At 44.3% G+C, this 23216-nt stretch overlaps 1 protein-coding gene across 4 annotated transcripts in view; it reads right to left on the bottom strand.

Moving 5' to 3' along the window:
- Positions 1-23216, bottom strand: part of AKAP9 (A-kinase anchoring protein 9) — a 2953299-nt gene that overhangs the window by 904853 nt on the left and 2025230 nt on the right. For all 4 annotated transcript variants that reach the window (XM_069648423.1, XM_069648424.1, XM_069648425.1 and 1 more), the window contains one exon: positions 7522-7674. In XM_069648423.1, coding sequence (XP_069504524.1) covers positions 7522-7674 — 153 coding nt within the window. The remainder of the gene's footprint in view (positions 1-7521; positions 7675-23216) is intronic.

Raw genomic sequence — 23216 nt, 5'->3', positions numbered from 1 at the left:
TTCCAATTTACGTTTCTTTTTTTTCATGGTCGTAAATTGGGGGGTAAACCATTTTTGGTGGCCGGGGTTGTCTCACACAACTTTAGACCAGAGCGGGGCTTTTTCGTTGAGCATCTTCAGCATGGTATCGGAGAAGGAGGAGACCAGTTATTCAACAGAGTCCCCACTGTTAGTTTCATTCATAACCGTTGTTAGGCATGCAGAGAGGTCCTGAGCCTTAATCCGATTGAAATGATGGTTAGTAATGACTTTAAAAGGATTAGGGAGTTTGGTCACAGCCTCAGGCAGGTGGAAATCGAAGTTCACAATATGATGATCTGACCAAATGCAGGGTAACGCTTCAATAATGGAGGCGGAAATATTTTTGGTAACTACACAATCTAATATATGATTGTCTGTAGTGGGGTCAATATTACTAGCATGGAAATTCGGGTTGTTTAGAGTTCTTGCCAGCTCTATAGCTGTTTTGTCAATTTCTTCCCCATTCCAATAGTTGAATGAAATCCCTTAGAAGGACAAAAGCTGGATTTGGGCCCTCTAAGGATCCCAATATCTGAGAGATGTCCTCAATGAAGTCTGGCAATGCTGCAGGTGGGCGATAAAGGAGAATAACATTCACGCAAATGCTTGGGGTGGGGGTCATTTTTACATGAAGGATCTCGCAGCCCTGACAAGAGATTGGAGAGTCAAAAAGGGACATTTCAGATTTTGCTATAATTGCCACTCCTCCCCCATAGCCTATTTCTCTGTTTTTACAGAATATAGAGCAGCCAGGAGGAACAGCCAAATTAATGAATGGCCCACTGGTGTCTCGAATTCAGGTTTCGGTTAGAAATAAAATATATATTTGACTGTCCTGGATCAGATCATGTATATCCTGGGTCTGGTGTTCAGCAAGACTGCCTTAGGTTTAGTCCCATTACACTCTATGATAGTTGGAATATAATTTTGCTCAGTTATTTGTGGTAGAATCAGAGGGTCCCCGATAGAAGTAGCACCGGAGTCTTGCTCAGAGTCCACGATTCTACTTTCCTTCTGACTCAATTGGAAGGTTTGACACTAGTCTGATGGTGTGACAACTGAGACATTAGTGATATCTAAGGGGGGGGGTGAGGCCCTCATTTGAGTCCTTAGTCGAAAGGGAAGCTGAGCTAAGTTTGGTGCTAGTACACGAGTGTTACGCTTAACTGGACTCCTCATGAGCATAATGCCTTCTCAACCTGTGGACCTGGTGCTTGATACTTTTTGGATTCTCTTTCTGTTTAAACAACAGTAACAATAATAGAACACTAACATCTACTGACTAAGATACTACTGCATGAGATGTGTACTTTTTTAATCCCTCCCTTCTCACATGTGTATTTTTTGTGGCGCTCTCCATCCTGCTTTTCTACAGGGGCACATTGAGATCAAGAAACAATGGTAATTGGGGTAGCTGAAGAATTCTATAGTCTTTTGTCACAAATGTTTTAACTTTTTTTAAGAATGAGTCTTAGGGTTAGTAGCTGGTGAAAATACTTTCATCTTTTAAGGCTTGGATTAATTCCTACGTTGGAGAGATCTCTTTCTAATAACTTGCTCTTTTTCCTTTCTTTTGCAGGTTCTCTGAATTTAGGAAAAGGAATTATGGCTGCGAAGGGCTGTAGAGTTACTCAGGATGAGAAACATTTTTAAAACGTAAGTTCACTGCAGCCTTCATGGAAGCGCGTGGAAACAACTGAGGTGAAAACCTGAAGAACCTTCAGGTACGTAAAATGCTTAGTAAACGTCTTCTTTAACTATTAAATGTGTTTATTGTTAATTTAAATACCTCTTGTCTTGTCTGAAGGTTTTCAGAAAACTGACGAAAAATACCTTCGGAAGATGCGGTGGCTGTGGAAGAAACTTCTGACTGAAGTTGCTGTGACTACAAACGAAAAGAACTGTTGACTGAAGATGCTGTGGCAGTGAGTGAACCTTCTGACGGAAGATGCTGTGACTACGAGCGAAGACTGCTGTCTGAAGATGCTGCAGCGGTGAGTGAAACTTCTGACGGAAGATGCTGTGACTACGAGCGAAGATTGCTGACTGAAGATGCTGTGGCGGTGAGTGAACCTTCTGACTGAAGATGCTGTGACTACGAGCGAAGATTGCTGACTGAAGATGCTGTGGCTGTGAGTGAAACTTCCGACGGAAGATAGTTACTTCGGTGATAACCTTAGACAGGTAATTATTTTCTATTTACTTACTGAACTCTGTAGTTTGCTGTAAAACGAATGTCTCTATCTCCTTTTACAGGTTCTGTGACGAGAAACGCTGGTAGCGTTATCTGCTGTCAGCGGAGCAGACGCGAAGCGCGCGTTCCAGCAGAGGCAGGGATTAAATTGCTCTCTCTGCAATATGAATAGAGCGTGCTGTAACTTCTGAAAGGACCTTGCAGCGGCCATGTTAGGTGCATGGAATTACAGTAAAACATCTCAAAAGTCTATCGAAGTGTATGCTGAGAATGATGTAAATGCCATGTGTGCCAAGCTAACACCCACCTTTGACCTACTGTTGCATCTAATGTTCTCTGTCTAGCCTGAAAGCCTGAATGTGGGCTATGCCCACTGACTGGGATCATGACAAAGAGACTGGCTGACGGTAATCTGTCTCATCAAATTTGGAATACTTAAGCTTATTAATTAGCGCAAGTCGGTTTGAGCGCAGGAGAGCAAGAAAGAGAGGGATGCTTTGGGCAGAAAACCCATGGTTTGCAGTCACAATAGTGCCCGTAGCAGGACAAAAATCTGAGATTACCTGAAAACAGAGTTCAAGCAGAGAGGAAACACCAACACGTCAATTCCAGCGATGACTGGGCTTGACCAAGGTGCACCAGCGCAGGTGTGCCTGGTGACCAGATTTATAGGAGCCTAGGAATGCTGGGAAGTGTAGTTCCCCGGCAAAACTTGTATGATACTGCTACAATTTAATCAAAAACTGCTTTAAAAGTGAGTTAGCAGCAACTCGCATGCAGTGTGATACAAGTTTGCTGAGTTAGATGGAAAAACACTGCTAATAGTACAAGGAGTAACCCAATACAAGTCACACACGCACAGTCTTTCCCAACACAAAAATGAAGGGCAGTCTATGAGAGTTCACCCAGAACAGGGGAATATATACTAGGGAAGACTGGGCTTGACCCAGGTACGACGGCGCTTCAATGGACCAATAAGGGTAACATAGGTCTTATAACACGTCAATAGGAGCTAGCTGATAATCACTCAGAAGAGGCTGGGGCAAATCTAACATTTTCAATAGAAAAACCAGCTTTGACTGAAGCATTCTCTTCTGCTCAATGACAAAGACACAAACACCAGTACATAAAGAATTGTGACAAAGCCAGAAAATTCGCCCCGTCCCCACAAGAGTGAACCACACCCTTTGGGACTGGGAGTTGAGCCCGCTCAGCTTACCACACCCTATGGGACAAGGCAAACGGAATCCCCACTGGGGCTCCCCTGTGCCCCCTATGATGATAGGCAGTCCCTAAATAGGGATATGTGCTACCTTCCTTATCCTGTAACTCCTGAAATGTTTGTTGGTTACACTGAAATTAGTGTGTGTAATGGCTTACCCTTTTCACACTGATGCCTGGTATGGTTTCTGACCTGTGGCGGGCACCACCTTCTACATGAGGCGGAGAATGGGAGAAAACCCCACCTCCTTGTTGCACGAGAGCTACGAGACCCAATAGCGGTGGAACAAGGCGAGAGAGAGAAGGCTAGAGTGCGGAAAGATGCTCACAGGAAGGCTTCCTCCTGGGAGGTGTGTCAGAGAGAGGAGTGCACACGCTAAGCGTGGTGGGCGGATGCACAGAGAAACTCACAGAATGTGCAACTCCCATACAAAGGTCCGTACCAGTCGCAGAGAAAGTCCATAGGAACAGAGCGCTTTAACTGCAACTGAGCGAAGCCGAGACCAACCGACGCCGATATTCCACAGAACTGCCACTGGACTGGATCAGGGGTTCCAACTCATGCAGAGCCGCCGGACTAGGCAGAGGCAGCAAAGTCTCATCGGCCAAAGAGAAAATCTAGCTGGAGGTGCACCACACAAACCGCAGAAGTTCGGGGTTGCTCCTGGGAGCCAGGTAGAGTGCGGAAAGGCCAGACCGACCCCCATGCGGGGTGTTAGGAAACAGAGCTCAAGAAAGGGTGTGAACCCAAGACCCCAGGTCGGGGAAGAAGAAAGCAGATCCCAGAAAGGATTAAAAGAGATCTGACCCCAAAGGGAGTGTGAAACCAGAGACCCCAGACTGGGGTAGAAGACACCACAGAAGGGCTAAAAGAGACTCAACCCCAAAAGGGTGTGTGAGACCCGAGACCCCAGGCCGGGGTAGAAGACACCAGAGCCCAGAGAGGGCTGAATGAGATGTGACGCCAAAAGGAGTTATGAAACCAGAGACCCCAGGGAGAGGTAGGAACCAAAGGGTGTTCAAAAAGGGCTGAAAGTGGCCTCTGGATATTCAGAGCAAAAGACAGACATTTAACAACCACTTTACTTGAACTGTGCATTGGGAAATAAGCCCTAAAAGACATTTGAGAAGACCTGTATTGGAGCTGTGTATGGCGCAAGGAGCTCTAGCAATTTTTTTTGGAGACTTTCTTTGAAGTGGTCCTCAGGTGAGGGCCCCGTATAAAATAGGTGGAGCTGCATACATATTCAGTTAGGGTCAGAAACCAGCCATCCCTCCATCATTTGTGTAAGAGACACTTAAGATACCTTTTTGTTTAAACTAGGTTTTTCTGGATTATAGGGGTATGATAGGTCTTTTTTTATATTCTTTATTCATTATATTCTAGTCATACATCAAGCAAATCTCAATACAGTATTGTAACATTGGTACTTAGAGCACTTATACTTTAAACAAGATAATCTTGAATTAAATAGCAGCAATATTGTGATGTCAAGTACTCAAAGTTTCAGAGTTAAACTCAGTTAAGTACAGTTTAAATGGAGCCCAGGTCCTTAGGGTGGCATGCAGGGGACACAAATAAGACATCTTTCTTCACATTCGTTGACATAGGCTAATTCGCGTAGCCAGTCCTCGTGGCTGGGTGCATTCTTGGACGTCCAATGTTTTAAAATGCATCTTTTCGCGACTGCACATGCAACATAACAAATGGTCTCGTAGTTTCTGAGGTTTTCCCATCGTCCCCAATCAGTTATTTAAGTGGGGCGAGGGAAGATGAGATATTCAACATACCGTCTATTGCTTCTGCCACCTTGCCCCAAAATGTCATGACTGGGGGACACGCCCGCATTTACCCGTGTCATCTGGGGAAAACCTAGCCTATTTAGCAGGAGTGTAATGCAATTGGTTCAGTACCTTGAATTGAATTAGTCGCAGCCCAGCATTTAGAGATACTGCCCTAGTCAGTTGACACCACTTGCTCCATTTCTAAGGATTCATCTACATTGGAGTCCCACAGGAGACAGGAAGCCATTCTCCAGCGTGAAGTCTGCACAGGGTAGTCCGTAATCTCAAGGGTCAGGGACACAGGGGAATGATCAAACAGGGTGCGTGGAAGAATAGTGCAGTCCTGAACCGTGGTGGCCCTCTGCGAGGCCAGTAACCAAAAATCTATGCATGACTCAGTCGTGGACAGAGGAGTAATAGGTGAATTCCTTGCTTTGTGGGTGAAGTTCCCGCCAAATATCTGTAAGAGGGAGGTGTAGCAACAATTGGTGTAGTATCTGGGCCACTCTGGTAAGATTGCGTGGGGTGATTCAAATAAGTTCCAAAAGATTACCCCTATTCTTCACTATCTCTACCATCAGGGGATGTATAGATATATATTCATAAACAAAGAGATAGGACACCAAAACACAAATGAACAATTGTAGGTATCAAACTAGGAACCCAAACACCTTTCTAAATGATGTACCGGTACTTGTATCTTGAAAAAATAGATAAAGTACAACATATATATATATATAATTTATTGTAAACAGAAAAAGACCCTAAGTTCGAACAACAGTTAATCGTATTCAATACAATTATGTTACTCAATTTTCCAAAAAACTCACAATTTAGACAAATACATAGACACAAATATAGCAGCATATCACAACATCATAAAACGAATGTGTCACAGACAACATATATATTCTCGACATGTAGCATGTTTCAGTTCTTGATGCCTTTATGTGGCTGAACTTTCTTCAGGGGAAAACACTTCTTTTTCATTAAAAATTCTTTTAATATGGTGCGGTAGGAGTCCTAAGAACATACACCAACGGATGTTGTCAAATGAGCTGAAAAGTCTCCAAGGTTGGTATGGATAAACTATCAACCGTATATATGTAAATACAACAATGATGTCATTAATGTCAACCTTGACACCACAATCAATTGGTCCATGGTTCACCGCAAGCCGTAGGGCAAGCACTAACAATCACTGTGCCCATTATAGCCAATTTCAAAGGTGAAACGGGGCCGGATGCCGTAAACAAAACGCTCTCGCCTCGAGAGACTGCAAGACTCCTAAGATTGCGTGGGGGGCATGATGACCTGACATGATGACAAATCTAATTCCGCATCCAGGATCGTGTTAAAGTCTCCTTCCCAGATCACCCGGGTCCCACCCAAAGGAGTTAACGTTTCAGCAATCTTAAGGTAAAACCCAGGGTCATCAGCCACTTCACCCCACAATATTACATAACGTCCTTTAGGGTCCACGCTACTCTTCGATACCCAGAATCCCAATGAGGGGTGTATAAGGGTAAGGACACCCCGCTCTTGCAAGGAATAATCTGTATAATACCTCTGAGGACCCCCGTTCTGTGCAAAGGATGTATTCAACTTTACCAAAGTGTGTGTCTCCTGTAACATCAAGATCTTAGGCCCAGGCCGTGTCACATACGAGCTAATCTTGCTTGCCTTACTAAACTGGATTGTTGAGCCCACTAACATTCCATGTCAACAATATGATTTGCAGGTCATCAGCTGCTATACTTGGTAAACTCTATGAACATATGGAATACGCGTGTACCAACCTATGTGCGCTTGCTTTCAATATGACCATCAAATTTTCAAATGTTAACATTCCCAACCACCCCAGTCCCTCCCCCACCTTCACCGTCTACGCCAACTTGACAGTGTCACCCCATGAAACATTTACATAAACCTTTCAAAAATATCATCTTTCCTGTCTCCCGAATCTGACTTAGTAGATCATTTAAAAGGCTCTAGGAAAGGAACAGGTCAGTAAAACTCATGCACTTGTACCCACTTCCTAATGAATGATCATCTGATTACACACACATTCCTTTTTTGTATGGCAGCAACGTGTTCTGAGGACACTGCAAGGACACCTAACTGCCCTTACACTTAATCAAGAGCCCTTCCTTCACCCATGACCAATAACAAGTGTTGTGGTCAATTAAGTGCTGTTATTTGCTAGGACAGAGGGCATTAATACTAAAGTAAAACATTAAAGTAAACTCATATACACACTGTTGATATATTTCTAACACGTCCCTTTCGCAAGATCTTACCAACAATTCTTCTGTCAATTTTTCAGTCTTTTCTCTATAACTGTTCATCTCTTCTTTAACCGTTGCAGCATCTGCTTTTATTGCCTCCACTTCAAGATTTAATTGAGAAAGCAGTGCACTTTGTTCGGTATATTGCGTTTCTTGTCCAGCTATCTGAATGCCATTACAAAACACAAACACTTGTTGATACAAATACATGGCAAAACAATTTATTTTTAATTATACTTTACTAATAGTAAACAGATATTGCCTTTGAACCCAAATACCCACAGAATAAAAGGACAAAATCTGTATACATGCTTTCAAATCTGTAGCTAACATTTTGCTAAAAATATCCTAACGAACTTGTACTAAACACTAGCTTTCCAAAAATCAATTTATAAGAAGCCCTTTCGATTTTCTATTTATGTTGTGAGAAGTTTCCACTCTACATCCATCCAAAAGAATCTATGAAAACATTTACAAATCCCCAAATCATATGCGTGCAAAATAAAACAAAGATACAAATGAATTCCGGTCTATTCATCTAAATGCATTGGACAGTCTTTGACTTTTTCCATTGCAACAGGATTTTGGTAAAATAGGGGTGATTGACAAAACTCAAACTTTGGGCAGCCACTCACGAACCCTTCCCAGGCCTCCATCTCCTCTAACTCATCAGGGATTCTAAGCAGCTGCTTCAAATATTTTGCACGTTCGGTTTGCAAAGAGCCTATAGGTAATAGGCATATATAAGATGGAGCCAAATGATGTCCTACATTTACACACCCTTAAATCCTTTTGCGGCTGGTACTTAAATGCTTTTCTATGGAAATGAGGACAGATACTTATATGTCTTAAGGGCAGTCAAATGGTTAACTCATCATCTGGCGTCTTCTAATACAGTCTTTTACCTCTTTGAAATGGGATCTTGGGTGATGTCACTGTTTATCATTCAGTCCAAGGGCCAATTCCTAACTTGCAAAATAAATTAGTGGAAGGCTTTCTCAGCATCTCAGGCTTATATAGCCATCTCTGGCTCGTATAGCCACCTCTGAATAAATGCCTACTCCACACATCACATTGTATAATCTCTGAGGGTTTACTGTCTGTGGAGTTGCCTGGGATAAACCCTGCTTGGTTTGAGTTGACTGGTTTCTTCATTAAAGGAGTCACTCTCATGACTATGATTTTGGTCGTTTCATCTTCAATATTTATTAAATACAAAGGCTGTATGGTCCACACATTTGGCATCCTTTTTGGGCTCGCACAATGCAGTGATTCAGTATTTGGGAGACTACTTGTTTCTAAAGTTAATTTGTATACATTGTAGTGAAGTTGATACTGATTATATCTTCACAGAGCTCTTCTGTTGCAATGTTCCCACCTAGTTCTATCTGTTCTAGCTTATTTAGTGCAAGTAAATCTAAGTCTTGTAGGTATGTATGTACTTCATTGTTGCAAATGGGAATGTCCTGTCGGTACGTTTGGAAATAAATGGCAAATGTTGTACAGATTTCCTCATTAGTATACATTGGCACACCATGTTTGTTTCTGATCAACGGTTCATCGACTCGGCTTCTTAGTTTCAGGATACTTGGATCCTATCCTTCACTCAGTAAGAACTCCAGAGATCGACATCGACTCTCTTATCCAAAATCTCCTTCGCGCCAAAACAAAGAGGACCCAAAGGGAGATCTGCTCTCAAACAAGCATACTATACGTGGACCAATCACGGATATGACATGCATTCACAGCACCTCAGACTCTCTGGCACCCAGGATGTGTATTGGAACCAGACGTTCCAACCCACATCCTGGAGGCACACACACAAGGGATACAGAAGCCCGCGAAAGCTTGGCATTTCACGGGAAAATGCATGCCCAAATAAGGACTGACCCGGTCCGCTCGACCTGGGGAAGGTGAAAGGGCAAGATGGCCAAAAAAGGACAGGACAAAGAACCTCGTGGCATGGCCATTTTGGAGCCAGGCCACCTAATTGTGCCAAATGCGGTAACCACGGTTTACCTGGCAGGAAAGGGTTAAAAATGCACGAAATGATAAGCTACCACCAACCCTGTCGAAGGCACATCTGTACTTCTCCTAAAAAATCCTTCGAGAGTATTTAGGACCTTTGGAAATGACTATTAGACCCAAGTGCACGGTACTGTAAGGTACATTGTACACTTGTTACATGTTGCAGAAAAGTTGCAACATGGACAAGGACGAAGGGAAACAAAGTCTCCCAGTAGTGACTGTCTTTAAGGGCATGTCAATTTCCCCATAAGAAGTGAGCGAAAAAGTGCAGAGGAGCACAGCAGAAGGCTGTGCTCCTCTGGTAAAGTCAAACTATGGTGTTTAAACAAAGCAAAAAGTTGGGGGCTACACAACTGGAGGGAAAATTACACATTACATGGAAATCTTTCCTAACACCTAGTTATACATTGCTTTTACTAGGTTAATCAACCAGGGCAACACCATCCCTGTGTGCTCGCGTTATTCATATCCCCTTGCAAAATGATTCTAGTTCAATCTCTACCAAGTTTTCTCCGATCTTTACTCTTTTCATATGCTTTTTCGGCTGCCCCTATATTATCTTCCATTGATTTGAAGTCTGCGCCGACTGTGCACAGTATATGCCCCTCAAGCCAAAAGCAAATTCCTTTCACAAATATCTTGAATGTTTCCCATAAAGTCTCAATCGTCACCCCTCAGTTCTATTTCTGAACAGAAATTATTTAATTTCATCTTCTAGTGCAGAGAAGATGGCAGTCTCACTTAGCACATCTGGTTTGAACCTCCACTATGCCTGTTCTCTATTACTGCCTGTCCCTACTGTCAGGCTAATTGCACTAATGTCGGATATGCACCTGGGGAGCATTTTCACATTACATATACTGCATAGGACTCCATTAGATATAAAAAAAAAAAACATCTATCCCAGAAGAGGTATCATGCACTCCACAGTAAAAGGCATATGCTTTATCATCAGAATGCAGTTTCCTCCACATGTCCACAAGTCAAAATTCGATTGCTTTTGTTTCACACACAATGCTTTTTGGTAAAGGGGATATATATTGATTAAGAATCTGTCTGAAGTTGTAAATGCCCATCATCCAGTCCACATCCACGTCTTTGTGTCTCATTTTAAATTCCTGTTTCTTAGAAGTCATAACTGACAAAATTAGAGGCATTTGCATTTATCAGTAGGTCTTGCAACCCTCTATACCCTCTTTATCATCCCCCACCTAACATCTATACGTGATTTAGTCCCAATCATTCTAAACTTCACCGGTTTGTGCTGTAGGGTTCTCACTCACTTGAAGTTGGTGGCGATTGAGGACCAGAATTTGCTAGGCTCCATTTTACAGCACATTTAGTGCATAGGGTAGGTGTAAGATGCATTTCCGGCAACATAAAAACCTTCAACCACTTCTATTCGTAAGCACCTTTCACTGTTTACTCCATTGTTGATGACCTCTTAATTCTATGACAAATATGGAGCTACTTGGCATAGCTAGGCCCAACTTTACTAGGCCATATTGTACATTTTTCTATCTGTCGCGCATGTGGATTTTAGTACTCACTCTCAGGGTTATACTGTCTATACAGAGAAATGATCTCCATGGATTCCTAGGTATCATTCTGCCTAACTGTTACTGTGCTTACCCCAACCCCCTCTCGCCCATCTGGATCCCAACAATCGAAATGAACACCAATGCACAAATCCTTCACTTATCGGCCGCTCATCCCGTCCCTGTTCCCCAATGATAAAAATCTATTATATCAACAACTTCAGAACATGCAAGATCAGACTTTCACTGTGCTTGCTCCCGAATCCCAAAGGGAATCGATCACGATGGGCTCCCAACACCTAGCATCGGGGCAGTGTTAACTTTGACCATACTTCAGCTCAAGTAACTTTCTTGCTATATAGTGCTTAATCAAATTTGCAAGCATCAAAGCAACCTGTAAACATTGGATGACTGTCGTCGAATTAAAAGCATTGCCCCTGCTGCATCATCTCTGAACAGTATCTTGCCTGCTGGTCCAAGTATTGCATCTGTGTTCTCCCTATCAATATACCAGAGGAGATAAAGTTGGTTCTCTTTATCGGAAGAGCCTGGGTGAGTCATTCCAGCATGGGGATTTCGGGGAGAAGTTCAGTTTTTGTTCCAGACATCCTATGTCGGGGGTGTACAAATGGTTTTGGCAGATGGCCAAATGTACCTTACAAGCGGTCTATAGTGTGCAGGACTGATAATGTGGTGAATGGGGTGGGGGAGGGGCAATTTGTGTATACCGACCCCCAAGGCATTTTTCAGGAAACATGTGGAACAAGAACAGGTATTTTGAGGTTACTTTTAGGGCTACTTAATCATTTAAATTCTTTAGTACATACTGAGCAGTTTTCATTTCCTGGTGTAAAAATAGATAGCTATACATGGTGCTTATTGCCATGCTTGATACCACACTGGGGTTAGTACGCATTATTACCATACACAGAAGAAGGGAGTAGTTTCTTATCTGTAATTCCATTTCTCCAGCGTTGGTATCTTTCATGGATTCACATGCTGTGAATATTTCCCGTCGTCAGGCTGGGAAACCTCCTACAGGACGTCTGGTATAAATAGCCCCGCCCCTGTGGCTTCCCTTCAGATTTTAACCCCCAAAGTAGAGGAAACACGAATCAAGGTTTGCCTGCAGGGGGTGGCCGGTGGGCGCATGTGAATCCATGGAAGATACCAACGCTGGAGAAATGGAGTTACAGCTAAGAAACTACTCCCTTCTCCAGCATTGGATCTTTCATGGATTCACATGCTGTGAATAGATTACAGAGCAGTATGATCTACCACTGGAGTTGCATGACAGGCAAACCAACCCCATGCACCCAGCCCATAACCACGAACATAAAGAATAACATCCAACAGCATGCATGATAACAGAACCAGCAAGTGACAGAGTAAAACGCAAACCCCGGAAGCTGCAGGGCTTACCTTATTGAAACAGGCGTTGAAGGACCGCCTGTCCCACCTGTTGCTGACCCAGACAGTAGTGTCTGGTAAAGGTATGCAGCACCACCCAAGAAGCTGCCTGGCAAATGTCAGTGAGCGGGATTCCAGCCCAGAGCGCCACTGACAACGGTGTGGACCTTGTAGAATGGGCCTTAGAATTGCCCCTCAAGGGCTTGCTAGCCTTTCTGTGACAAAATGAAATTGTGGACGAGATCCAACAGGAAAGTCCTTGCTTGGAAATGGATCGTCCCTGGCTGGATGGACCAAACGCCACAAACAGCTGTTTCGACTGCCTAAAGTCCTGAGTACGGGCCAGATAAAACTTCAGCAGCACCCTCTTGACGTCCAGGGAATACAGGGCTCTTTCCGCCGGCATGGTCGACTTAGCAAAGAACGAGGGTAAGGCAATTGTAGCATGTTTGTGAAACGCCAAAGGCACTTTTGGTATGAAGTGTGAATTAGTAGACAGGAGAACCTTGTCATGAATCGCAGTTACGGCAGGTCAATGACCAGCGCCTGAAGCTCCGAAATCCTTTTTGCAGATGTGATTGCCACTAGAAATGCGACTTTCCATGAGAGGAACTTCAAGGACGCCGTTGACATGGGCTCAAACAGCCGTTTCATGAGAGCAGCGAGAACCACATTAAGACTCCATACCGGGGCAAACCTTTTCTCCAGCGGAAATGTCCGTAAAAGTCCTTTCAGAAAATGCTTAACCAATCTGTCACTAAACAGAGCAGTAGCATGGTGCCGTCTGGTGAATCTGGAAATGACCGCTAAATGTACCTTGACTGAAGACAACACCACGCCCCCCTGTGAAAGATGCAGCCGGTATGGCAGAACCTGGGCCGGTGAAACCTCCAATGGCCGCTTGCCCGGCTGCTGTTCGCACCTGGCACAGAATCTCGCCCATTTTCTACTGTAATAGATATTAGTGGAAGCCGCCCTTGCCGCATCCAGGATCCGACGACACTCCTGTGAGATACCTAGATGACCGAACTCTGAGTGGTCAGGAGCCATGCAGCCAGGCCGAGAGATGCCGGATCGTGATGCCACACTCACTCTTTGTCCTGCGACAGCAGATCCTGTTCTGCCCGCAGATGAAGCGGCTAGATGACAGCGATCTGAGAACCATGTCTGTCTGGGCCAGAATGGGGCAACTAAGATCACTTTGCATGGGTAGTTGCGCACCCACTGGATTGTCCGCTGAACCAGCGGAAATGGAGGGAATGCATACCTGAAGAGTCCTGTCCACGGGAACAAGAACACGTCTCCTTTTGACTATGGATGAGCCACTCTGCTGGCAAACAATGGGAACTGCCTGCTCTCTGGCGTGGCAAACAAGTCGAGAGGGGGAAACCCCCACTTCCTGAAGATCTTTGTCACCTGCTCTTTCTTCAGCGTCCACTCGTGCAACTGCTCCCAGTCTCTGCTGAGAGCGTCTGCCTGCACATTCTAGACCCCCGGCAGATGTTAAACTGTAATGTGAATTCCCCGAGCAAAGGCCAATGTCACACAAAAGAAAAAGCTGGAAGCAATACGAAAGTTGAAAGATCCTGCTAACTTGAAAGGATTGAAGAGCTTATTAGGCATGAAAGGATACAACAGGAAATTCATTGAGAATTACGCAGAGATTACTCAGCCTTTAACCGGATTGTTGAAGCAGGGTGTACCCTGGAAATTCCCACACAAAGCTTTCAATGAGGAGATGTGTAGAGGTTTGCCAACAGTGTATGTGGATGGGTGTACATATCAGGTGGAAAATAATGAAGAAAAACAACTTGTGGCAGGGATAGAAAATATTTGGTTTAAATGTGACAACATCCCTAGAGCGAACCTGAGAATTGGAGCTAGGAGTAGCGAAGTAGCAGAGCTGGCTGCCATCTACAAGGCAATTGCTACCGCAGTTGAAAATGAATTCAAAGAGATAGTTTTAGTGACTGTTTCTGATTATGCGCGAAACAGTTTTGTAGAGTATTTACCTGGCTGGAAGGCAAAAGGTATGCTCACATATAACAACAAACCCCTTAAACATGGTAAGATGATTCAAGCTATAGACAAACGAGTATCAGAAAATGATTTAATAGTACACTGGAGAAAAATCTATAGCCATTTGAAGGCGCCAGGAGAGTACAAGGAGGGAAATGACAAAGCAGATCAGTTGGCGAAAATTGGTGCAGTAATGGGAGATTTGTTTCCTATTGAACACTTACTTGGCGAAATAAAGGTAGATATGCAATCACACGCTCCAAATCTCCAAAAGAAATCGAACAGCCTGTAGTGCAATGGAGTTATGATACCCCAGATGAGGATCTGATCAAAGCACAAAAAGAAGACCCAATTTTAGGCCTGTTTTATAATTATTTAAATGCTGCAGAAAAAAATCCTCTGTCTGAAAACGATTGCAAAGGAAAAGAAGAATTGAGGGTGCTATTAAAGAACAAAAAGAGAATTAGATTGCAAGATGGTTTGACTATTAGGGAGTCTGTAACAGGTCACATTCAATGGATGGTACCTGTGTCATTTCGGGGACTAATGCTACATCATGCACATGACGCAATAACTGCAGGACACAGGGGTTCTAAAAAACTTTGGAAATATTAAAGGATTATGCTTACTGGCCACACATGTCCCATGATGTTGAAATATACACCATAGGGTGTTTGGTATGGGCACAATTTCAACCTGCTTCCCCTATGCATAGGGCTACATTAATGAAAAGAGGTTTGACCCTTCCATGGTCAGATTTATAAATCGACTATGTTGGGTCTGTAAAAAGATCAGCTAGGGGAAATAAATATTTATTAACTGTGGGATTTCTGATGTCCAAGTGGGTGGAATGTATTCCCGCACCGGATTGCAGTGCGCAAACAACAGCCATGTTACTAGTAAATCATATATTTTCAAGGTTTGGATTACCTCAAATAATAGAATCAGACCGGGGAAGTCATTTCACTAGCGCATTGATGTGTAAAGTTTGGCAGATACTAGGTTTGAAAAGGAAGCTGCACATGTCGTATCGGCCATCTTCCTCAGGTGGGGTTGACAGAAGCAATAGATCTATAGTAGACAGACTAAAAAAGTTTGTAGCTGAGGCAGGATCTAGTTGGTATTGATGGCCATTAGATCAACTCCCGCTAAGGCAACAGTTGTTATCCCTCACAAAATATTGACAGGGATAAAAATGGTATTGCCACAACATTTACTGTACAGGACGCATGAGCAAACACTTGTGAATGCCTCCACAATTCACGAATATGTGGAAGAATTGAGGAAGCACTTACAACATGCATTTGCATTTGTGCAGCGGAATCTGGAGAGAGCTGCTGATAGTGCAAAAACCTATTATGATAGTAAAACATATGTAAGAGAATACAAAATAGGTGATCAGGTTTACGAGTACCACTTTGGGAAAAATAAACATAAAAACTCTAAATTTCTGGCAGCATGGCAAGGGCCATATGAAATTGTAGACAAGGTCTGCCCTGTAGTATATAAAATTATCAAAAAGGAAGGTGGATTGACAATAGAGCAATTTGTCCATGTCAATCGGATTAAGCCCTGCCGCCCAAAGCACGAGATGAGAAGCTTGAGCAACTTGAGACTAGTTGAATGAAAATAATAGGTGCAGTGAAAATAAAACTAACAGAGGAATTGAGGTAAACACGTCTGTTTTTCTGGAGATATAACATATAACAATAGTTGTCTTGCTAGCTTACACATTAAACAGAGGATGAGTTTTAGTACATGTAACATACAGTGAGCTTTTCCTCCTGTCTGTGATTTAGATGCCCCAATTGATACCATCATCTTTGCACTATTAGGGATTATATGAACACAAACAAATGTGGCCCCCAGGTTTCAACATGTTATCTACAGAGTGTTCACTAGGGGTGTACTGAACTTCCGCTTCAATTAATATTCAGCCAAAGTTCAGCTGAAATGGTGCTATTCGATTTCGGCCAAACGCTTTCTAAAACACTCACACAAATCTGAAGTCCACTTTTATGATTGGTTGCTACCACCTTCCCCCAGCGGTATTTGGCCGGCAGTGTTTAGTTCATGGAGCGTCTCCAAATTAAGTCATTGGAAACATTCTGTGAAAAAAATACATTTTGCACACAAGTGAAGGTGGCATCACCTTCACTGGTGTGCAGAATGTATTTTGCTCAGAGAGAGTCTCCAAGGATTTCTTTTGGAGAAATGCCATAAACAAAACACTGCCGGGAAAAGCTGCAGCAGCCAATAAACCAACTGCTTATTGGCTGCTGAAAATGACACCTTCGCTGGTGTGCTGAATGTATTTTGCTCATTGAGTCACCCTCTGTGAGCAAAATGCATTCGGCACACCAGCCAATAAGCAAATAGTGTATTGGCTGTGGCAGCTTTTGCCCAACGCTATGTTGCCCATACAGTGTCTCCAAAGGAAATCCTCAAAGACTCTCTGTGAGAAAAATACATTCTGCACACTAGCAAAGGTGGTATTTATATAACGTCAACTTCACTGGTGTGCAGAATGTATTTTGCTCACAGAGGGTCTCCAAAGGATTTCCTCTGGAGATGCTCTGCAAGCAGAATACATTCAGTAATCAGCACATCATTGAAGGTGCTGTTTCCATAACATGCCTCAAGCAGAGGCACGCTATGCAAATGCCACCTCCATGCAGAATGGATTTCCATAACGTGCCTTCAGCAGTATATTCAAGTTTAATATACTGCTGGAGGCAACATGCCACTAGCAGTAAATAAGCTGGTGGAACATTAGGGAAACGAAGCAGCATTTTCCTAGGGCTACAAATAAACCAATCAGAAAATCTAAATATATCTATAGGAAAATGTTGCACCTCTTCCATAGCCTGCCTAGAGCAGTACATTAAACTTGAACATACTGCTGGAGTCCATGTGCTTCTAGCAGTATATTATATAAAGCTGGAGGAACATTATGGAAATGGTGCAGCATTTTCCTATGGCTACATTCACATTTTCTGATCACAGCCCTACCCACAGGCCTGCCTACACCTACACCTACACCTACACACCTACAATCACACACACACACAGACACCCCCCCCCCTTGCTTAGAGCGCAGACCCAGGAGGGGTAAACAAATCCGGATGTGCAGAGGTCAATAAAATGAATTACATGAAAATCAGAACCTTTTAATCCCGTCCCTCTACTGCTAGAGCAGAGACCTCTCCAAAGGATTAATAATCGCGGACTATTATACCCTGCTTTCAGGTCTATGGTTTGAGGCAGCAACCATGGTTGGAGATTAATAAAGTTCAAGATGCGGCTCATGCGATGCAACCTTAGATTACATGGGAAATAACCACCCATTGGACACTGTTCGCCCACTTTTACTCAAGGGAGTGAGAAGGCTACCCGTAGCAGATATCTAAAACCATCAGTGTCCCTTCCACCACCCCTGATTCTAAGAGAACATGGCGGCATGGCCATGGGTTCATCAGCTTGCCCCATCCCAGCTGATCCACTGCTTCGCTCTTACCTTGAGCCGTGAGGGTGACATGGGCTACAAAGAGGGCAGAGGAAGGCGCCAGGAGGGAGGGTCTTGTAACATCTTTGTTGGGGTGTGGCTGGTCATGGCAGCTGGGAGGGGCAAAACAGATGGGGCTCTCCCAGCAACAATGAGCCGGCAAGAACCATTTATCCACATTGCTGGCCCTCTTTTGGCTCAGCACACTAACTATGCCTCACAAGATTCAGAAGCATGTGCATAGCCAATAGAGGGCACGCAATGTTCCAAGGCAACTGTTTACGTTACATTCATATTGAAGTGTGGCCCACTGTTTTCTGTTGCTTGAAAGAGGGCTGCATCTCATTACTAAAGTGGCAACTTGTGAAAAAACTCTACTTATCCGCCTCATATTTCTGACCCCTCACAATCCACAGAGCTGTAGGCTATGAAGTTTTGGCCTTACCTGTCGACAGCACTGCTCTTTTGCTCGAAAGCACTTTACACTGCAGGGAGCAATTCCCTCTCAACCACTCCCTGGCATTGCGCCCGTATTGTAAGTTAACTTCATAACTTTACATGAGTGTTTTTCAGACGGCATCCTCCAGTTTTTCCATATTATCCTCCTGCGCTTCATTCAGTGGTCTGGGTTGGTGACAGTCCCTCCAGTGTTCAAATCCGTAGCTGCTTCATCATAAATGCGTGATTTGTCTCTGTTCATACTCTACTTTCCCATTTTAAATTTGTTGTTGGCTTGCTCTGCTGTCCAGGTCAGATCGAGGTATAGGCTCACTCGTTCCCTGTTTTATGCGAGGTCCCTGGCTCCCCTGATGGCTCATCGGCTAGTGTGTGTTGCCAGTAATTATGTATGTGGGCTACAATCAGGCAGTGATTGTCCCAGAGGGAAGGGTAGGCTTGGGCCTTGGTGTCCTATGCGCCTGCTTGACAAAGGGTGGTCAATTGTGGCATTAGAGAGTAATTTTATTTGATATAGCTATGTTAGGCAGCAGAGCTCTCTGGAGCTGCTTCTACTGAAATAGTGTTCACAGAACACTTGAGTGGAATGCGTGGACCTTACACCGCCTACATCTTCAGCTACACAGGGCTCCAGTATCCAACTCCGAGTCAGTTTCAACCAACTACAAAGAAAACATATCGCAGAACCAAGGATTTATCATAAATATTGACCAGCTATGAACAGCTATTTGAAACAAACAATTTCAGGACTCATTTTTGTATATGCAATAAACATCAGTTGGCCGGAAAGGAACATGCACCCAGTGTACTGCAACTACAGAAGGCCAATCAGGCGCCGGCACGCAAACGCCGGCCCCCCTCATCCAAAGGATCCCCATCACAAGAAACTTTTCCTGTCAGGAGCCTGACCGGAGGCACCTGAGGCATGGTCCACTGACTTTGGACATTTTCTGGTAAGCCTGCCCTGACCCTGCAGCTTGCCCACTCCTCCCCAGACCTAACCTTTCCACCTAATCCCTTCATGCAGTACACCTCGTGGGTGCCTCTGCTTTTCACTGACTTTGGACAATTGCTTGCTATCACCTGGTCTATTGTTGATATATAATATCTCACTATACTATTTAGCGCATTTACCAGTATTGCTTATCCGCTTGTACTGCATCCTCTTGTGCAGCCAACTGCTACCTTATTATGCCCTGCCACCATTTAGCCTCTGCCTGCCCCACTTAGAAAATCGAATTTAGGCATTGTATTTTGTTGAATTGTGACCCACTTGTGACCTGCCTCTGAACTACCTACCACTAGTCGCAAGATCCCCCTGTCATTTCTGTCACATACCAGCGGCAGGCACACAGCACACACCCCCACCCCCACCCCCCCCCCCCACACACACACACACACACACACACACACACAAACACACACACACACACACACACACAATGATGCCCAAGAGTGCACCTCCCAATTATAGCATAGTTTCACTCTCCCGCACTCTCCCTGCCACACTCCGCTCAGCCAGCCTAACAGCCACCCTTATAGCCCTCACTATCATGGCCTCTACGCCTCCCCACATATTCCCACACACCTCACCCAGCGCCCGGCACTAAATTCACATGCTGCAGCACCCGACTACAACATCACACAGTCTCGGCCACCTAGCCTAGCCACCAGACTCCGCAATCTCAGAAATCGATCACTTCCTAGGTATTTACTCTGCTCACCCACACCCATCATGACTAGAAACACCAGATTGGGCACCCGCACTGCACCACTACCCCATACTAAGATGAGCATAGGCACTGCCCCTCTCCCCCCACCACCCCAACATGCCTCTACACTACTTCGCACTAAGCCCCTCACTACCACACTCCACAACAAGCACACTTCACCCCATACTAGTACAAACAAAAACATCAAAGGCACACAACACCCACCTCTTAAATGTGCACTACTGAACGTACGCTCCCTACCTGCACATGCCCTCGAGATAAATGATCTACTATCCACACTTAAACTGGACTTACTTTGCATCACTGAATCCTGGCTCAATGATGCCTCCTGCCCAGCCATCGCACTAGCCCTACCCACAGGCTACACCATCCTTAGGCAAGATAGAAGTGATAAGATTGGAGGGGGAGTCGCCCTTATCCACAAAGATTCACTATCCATTAGATTAGCAGACCATAGTACGTGGGGTGGTAATGCTGATATCCTATCAGCCAATTTTACGCTCTCCCCCAATAATCTAATCAACATCCACATCCTATACAGACCTCCCGGACTCCCAGCTGACTTCCAAGAGCACCTCTCCCATCGACTCAGCAACAACATTAAAAAGTCCTCCAAAATCCTTCAATTAGGAGACTTAAATTTAGGATACAATGATCCTAAGGATAAATCCACCGCAACCCTAGATAAAGAACTCGCAGACTTAGGTTTCTCCCAAGGAGTCCTCGCCCCCACTCACTCCAAAGGCCGCACCCTTGACTGGGTCATGGATCACAACTGTGCATCCAACATTACCTCAAACACTGCCCTTCCGTGGACGGACCACACATGCATCGAATTTCTCATCCCCACCAACCCTAAACCTAAGACTCTCACCCACGCACTACCTGCCACAATAAGAAGTTCTAAAAAACTCAACGCAGACAACTTGCGTCCCCACCTTAAAAGCCCCTGCCTAGCACCACCTTTCTCTCAGGACCCAAATATACTATCAGCTATCTTCAATGATACTCTCACCAATGCCATAAACTCTATAGCCCCACTTGAAAGCAAGAAGGAAAAAAATGATTTCACTGCAACTCTTGGTTCTCGGAAGAACTCCAAAACCTCCGAGCCCAAAAGGGTCAGTCGCTTAAAAACTGGCAAACGGATCTGAGTGATCTAAATAAGAGCCTCTTCAAACAAATGGCCCTCCAATATAAAAAAAAGCCATTTTAGCAGCAAAATCCAACTCCTTCAATGATAGGATCTCAAAGGTCAACTCCCAAGCTAAAGAACTATTCGCAATCTTTAATGAATTAGTCACTCCCCCGGCTACTGCTGACGAGATAACTAAAGACCAAACCTGGTGTGCCAGCATTCAGTCCGCCATGCTCAACAAAATAAAACTCCTCCAGAACAAAATCCAAAACCACTGCAAAGCCCTCCCAAACCAAAAAGCCAAACGCCCTACACAAGACAAGCGTAGTAATCTCAATCACGCTCAATTCTCCTTCAGAGACGTCACTGAACCTGAGGTCCTTAATCTCATCAAAAACCTCAAACAATCCCTCTGCAAAGCAGACATTTGCCCTCCCAAAATCATCACGGACTGCGCCAATGAACTAGCACCCCTGACTACTGCCTTCATTAACGCATCTTTCCAAACAGGAACTGTCCCAAACAATCTTAAGGAAGCCTGGGTGCGGTCACTTCTAAAAAAGGCCACACTTGACCCAGCGCAACCCAACAACTACAGACTGATATCGACAGTCCCGTTCCTCCTAAAAATCCTGGAGAAAGCAGCTCACATCCAGATCCAATCATACATAGAAGCTAACTCCATACTAGGCAAAAGACAATCTGGCTTCCGTGTCAGGCCTGGAACAGAATCCGCCTTATTAGACCTTAAAAATCAAATCTCACAGATCATGGACAAAGGCAAACCTGCCTTGCTCCTCCTTCTCGATCTATCAGCTGCTTTTGACCTGGTAGATCACCAAACACTCCCCACCCACTTCACCCATGCAGCCCATTTCTCTAATCAAGCAGCATCCTAGATCACTTCCTTCCTGGAAGGAAGAGCCATGAAGGTCTACTCCGACACAGCTAACGCAGATCCTACCACTATAAACTGCGATGTCCCCCAAGGATCTTGTACAGCCTCCACCCTCTATAACCTCTTCACAAAACCCCTCTTCGACCTACTTGACTCCATGGGTGTTGTATATACAAACTATGCAGACAACACTCAAGTACTTTTACCCCTATCTGTACTCTATCACCAAGACGCCGCGGCCCTTCACAACATCTATGCCACTATCCAAGCTTGGATGCCAATCAATAGCCTCTGTCTTAACGGGGAGAAGACTGAAATTCTCATCCTGGGCCAGACAAACACATTATCGAAACTAAGCCTCCCAATACAACAACTTCAACATAGACAACTCAAACATCTCCGTATCATCCTCTGTCAAGACTTTAGGTGTTCACATTGATGCAAATCTATCGATGAACAAACAAGTCAGCGCCATAGCCTCTGCAATATCAAGGACCACATCCACTCGCCCCACCAGACATACCACACATAAAGAGAGCCACAGCGGGAGGTCTAGGCTACTCCTATATTGCACCGAAACTCTGGAACTCACTCCCTGCAACCCTTAGAGCTGAAACTTCCATCTCTGTCTTCCGCAACAACCTCAAGGCCACTCTCCACAACTAGCAAGTGGAGGACTGCCTCCTCCACTTCTGCCATGCATATTGTAATATAACACAAATGTAATATAAATATATTGCAACCTGTATATATATTGCTAATGACCATGTAACTAAGTGACTAAACTTTGTACTGTAACAAGGGCCACAATGTCCTCGGGCTGTTGTGCGCTATATAAATACGAATAAAAAAACAACGAAACACATGTCAACCTAAGCACACAATGGATGCACAAACTACACATCTATACATTTTCTATCAAGAGAGCCAACTTATAATCAGAGGGCGCTAGAGCGCGACCAAGATGGCGGCTCTGATGTGA

Source organism: Ambystoma mexicanum, chromosome 2q, assembly GCF_040938575.1.
Source record: "Ambystoma mexicanum isolate Mex_15411 chromosome 2q, UKY_AmexF1_1, whole genome shotgun sequence".
NCBI lineage: Eukaryota > Metazoa > Chordata > Amphibia > Caudata > Ambystomatidae > Ambystoma > Ambystoma mexicanum.
Note: the sequence above shows the minus strand (reverse complement) of the source record. Positions and strands in the feature narration are given on the sequence as shown.